This window comes from Ixodes scapularis, unplaced genomic scaffold, assembly GCF_016920785.2.
Source record: "Ixodes scapularis isolate PalLabHiFi unplaced genomic scaffold, ASM1692078v2 PGA_scaffold3__209_contigs__length_174095766, whole genome shotgun sequence".
Classification (NCBI taxonomy): domain Eukaryota; kingdom Metazoa; phylum Arthropoda; class Arachnida; order Ixodida; family Ixodidae; genus Ixodes; species Ixodes scapularis.
The window spans coordinates 130,314,891-130,318,376 of NW_024609868.1; the positions used below are offsets into that span (position 1 = coordinate 130,314,891).

The 3,486-nt window shown below is 52.9% G+C and overlaps 1 protein-coding gene across 1 annotated transcript; it reads left to right on the forward strand.

Annotated features, from left to right (window-relative positions):
* Positions 1-608: 608 nt before the first annotated feature.
* LOC8034098 (5'-nucleotidase domain-containing protein 1) lies at positions 609-3,277 on the forward strand. The gene has a single exon (XM_002407776.4). It carries the CDS (start codon positions 630-632, stop codon positions 1,893-1,895), a length of 1,266 nt encoding a protein of 421 aa, XP_002407820.3. The 5' UTR covers positions 609-629; the 3' UTR covers positions 1,896-3,277.
* The last annotated feature ends 209 nt before the right edge of the window (positions 3,278-3,486 follow it).

Here is a 3,486-nt window from a genome sequence, read left to right on the forward strand (position 1 = left end):
AAAATTAAAAATGATCACCGAACATGATTCTTCGATCTTATCTGAAAATGCCCATCAGCTGACAGATTCACAACCCGGCGAAACCGACCTAAACTATACCCGTACAGTCTCATGCTTCCGGAGTAAACCTGAACCGCTAAGGGAGCTGTTATTTCGCATATTGTCCATATGCAAAGGTCCATATGCGAGGGTCAGCGCTCAAAACCCAGAGCTCGCTCTTGAATATTCTCGGGAAAGCCTCTATCATAGAGTTTCCAACTGTTCAACTAAGGTAACGTGGTTTATGGGCAGCGTTTGCATACGAGCCCAGAGCGTTGATCATCTGTAAGCATGCCTACTTTCCTCCTCGCCACAAGAGAACGAAGCCCAGGTGTACTCGCGACTAATCTCCACAAAAGGTTTTTAAACAGCAAACGCTCCACGTGGTTTCAGTTGGACCCTCTCTTCAATCTAGGCTCTCTAATTCTCTACACAGAGTCTCTACAGCGCTTGCTTCGCCATCTCCCGTTATGAATGGTACACGTGAGATAATGCTTCTCTATTCTGTGGAGAGGTGGCGCAGCGGTCCTGTCGGCTCGGCGATCGGTGCTCGCTTTTGCGGTTCTTTCTTTACTATTCGCCAATTCAAGATGTCCGCGGCCGTGAAGTCGCGTACGGCGTGGTCGTTCGCTTCTGCCGCGGTGGCTTCTACGTTGCGTGGTGCTCTGCCGGCTCGAGGTGTAGCGACCTTCAGCTTGGCCGACTACGGTGCCGTGGGTGTCGACCTGGACCACACCCTGGCAAGCTACGACATGCGCGCTCTTTTTACGGCCGTGCAGCGGGACGTGCGCCAATTCCTCGTCTCCAAGGGTCGGGTGCTGGGCGAGCCGGTCGGCTGGGCCCCGCTGAAGGGGCTCGTCGTGGACGCAGACCGAGGTCTGCTTCTCAAACTGGACGCTGCGGGCCGCGTGGAGCGCGCCGTTCGCGGCGTTCGGCCAGTTCCCGATGCGGGCCGCCTGTACGGGGGCCTGGCCGTGCCATGGGCCATGGACACGCCCGCGCCCCCTCCGGGCTGGGCATGCTTCAGGGATGACTTCAGCGTGCCGGCCGAGCCGCTCTACGCTCAGCTCGTGTCCGAGGCCGCGTCGGACCAGTCGGACGCCCCACTGCGACCGCTCTGGACCGAGATGCTGGAGGCCTTCTCGCACGTATACGGGCCGACGGGCTTCTGGGTTCGAACGCTGGTCGAGAGACCGCAGGAACTGGTGCATCGATGCTCCGAGTCCGTGGTGCTCTGGCTGCGCGCCTTGCGGCGAGACGGCAAGCGCACCTTCTTGCTGACCAGCGCCGAAGCCCCGGTGGTAAGGTCGATGGCGCGGCACTGCCTCGGTGACGACTGGATGGATCTCTTCGACCTAGTCATTGTGGACGCCCGGAAGCCGGGATTCTTCTCGAACAAGCGCCCATTTCTGAAGCACGCGGGCGACGAGACGCGGCCACTGACGCCCGACGAGACCTTAAAGCCGGGAAGAATGTACTGCCAGGGAAGCTGGAGCGAAGTCCTACGTCGTCGCTGGCTGGGTTCTCGGCGAGCTTTGTACATCGGGGACTCGTTGCTGGACGACGTGCTTGCCGCGCGTGGCTGCTGCGACACTGTGGCCATTGTTCGAGAGATGGCTTGCGAAGAGACCCTAAGCGATGAGTGCGAGAAGAACTGGGGCTCGCTGTTTGTGTCCGGGAGGGTACCGAGTTTGTGGACGCGGACCCTGTGTGCTGCCGCCAAGCTTGCCGTGCCCAGCGTGGACGTGCTCGCCGAGCTGCCGCTCACCCGCAGACTGCCGGCGTTCGACGGTTCCGCCACGCCACGGGGCTTCTACCCGAGCCCTCCGAGGGCGCTGAGCTTGTTGGACTCCTGACACGGCGGCGGCATCATAAACCGTGCGTGAAGGCTGACTCGGATGGGACGCATAATCACAGGACCGCTCCGAGACGCCTGCCCTAGAAAATGCTCCCGTTTTAGCTCAAACTGCGGCGGTAGGCCACGAGCCATCGGAGCCAATTCAGCGTGATTGCCACGTGACCTGGGAAATGTGCGCGGCGTGGCGCGGAGTGAAGTGCTACCTACGTGCATGGTGCAAAATTGGCTGTCCGTAGCATCAGCTGCGGTTCATCGTAAGCTGCAACAGAGCACTGTAGGGCCGCTGAATAAGCGACGCGTAGAGTGTCTGCACTTCATTCCCAAATTTATCGTTTTACAATTGGAAGTTTTAGACTAACGTCCACAATTTGAACGCACGCTAGCGCTAAACTTATGGCTTGCGTTAAAGCACATATGCAAGAGAGTTTCAGAACAGCGTTTTTCCGCCACGACGCAAAAACCCAAGCATCCCGCACATGCAACGCCACCAAGGCATGGTATACATTCTTATTTCACTCACGAAATGCTGTAATTTAGAAAACAACAACCTTAACAACAACCATATGTTTGGTTCATAGTAATATTTCGACTTTGTAGAAATATTGCAATGCGATGGGAGCGCTCGACCGGTCTTTAGGGACGCGTGTATAGAGAGTTTGGTCAATGAGAGGCGCGAGCACATGCAGGTTGTGCACCAGACGCAGTAGAGGGCTTGGCAAGCTCTCTTGGCCAACCAGAAGCGAAAAAAAAAAAAATCCCCTTGGCATGGCGACAAAACAGTTTTAATAATAGGTATATTTATTTTTACTTTATTTATTCATCACCGCCAGCTATTGATTGGCCAAGGCAGGAGTGTTTACATAGTCGAAAAGAGCTCACAATCAAACTATACGGTACGACATTACACGGGAAAATACGAGGCAATGCTTCTTTCAAACGCAGATGCGCTTGAACTATTTACAATGGTTTCAGGCAAACTATTCTAGTCATCTCACAAAGAACACAATTTAAATACATCAGAAAAGTACGGATACGGATCAATATGCCTGTTATGCTTACGACTAACTATTATCTGCGTCGAAAAGTGTATATATTTTTGTTTGTCTAACTCCTGGGAATCGCTTACAATGGAGAGAAATCTAGCTCAATTTCAAAATTCTGTAACTGATGTGGTTGATCCGTAATCATTAAAAATAAATGGTTTTAATAAGGGCGTAAGGGTTGAATATGGTAACCCTTCATGGTTGAAAATAGGGTGCACGTGAACTGAATGCTATATTTTGTCCTCCTCTCCAGAGCAGTTTCGGTTTCGAGCAGTTGCGTTTTTTACTTTATTAACAATACACGTGACGCTATAACGAAATATTTACTTTGTAGTCTTCTGACACCATATAGATCGCCTGGCAAAAAAGAAAAAAGGGGGGGGGGGGGGTCAGTGTCGCTTTCACCACAAGTTTTATTGTCTTGTCCAGTGTGCCGAACCGGAACCGAACCAAACTGTTATTTTTAGTCGAACCGGAACTGAACTGAACCGAAAATTTCGCCGCCATCTTGAAGCTGAAACGGAACTAAGCCGGAATAAAATACGA

What these genes read in the sequence shown, in the direction of transcription:
- LOC8034098 (XM_002407776.4), top strand. Translation starts at nt 630, where the DNA reads ATGTCCGCGGCCGTGAAGTCGCGTACGGCGTGGTCGTTCGCTTCTGCC.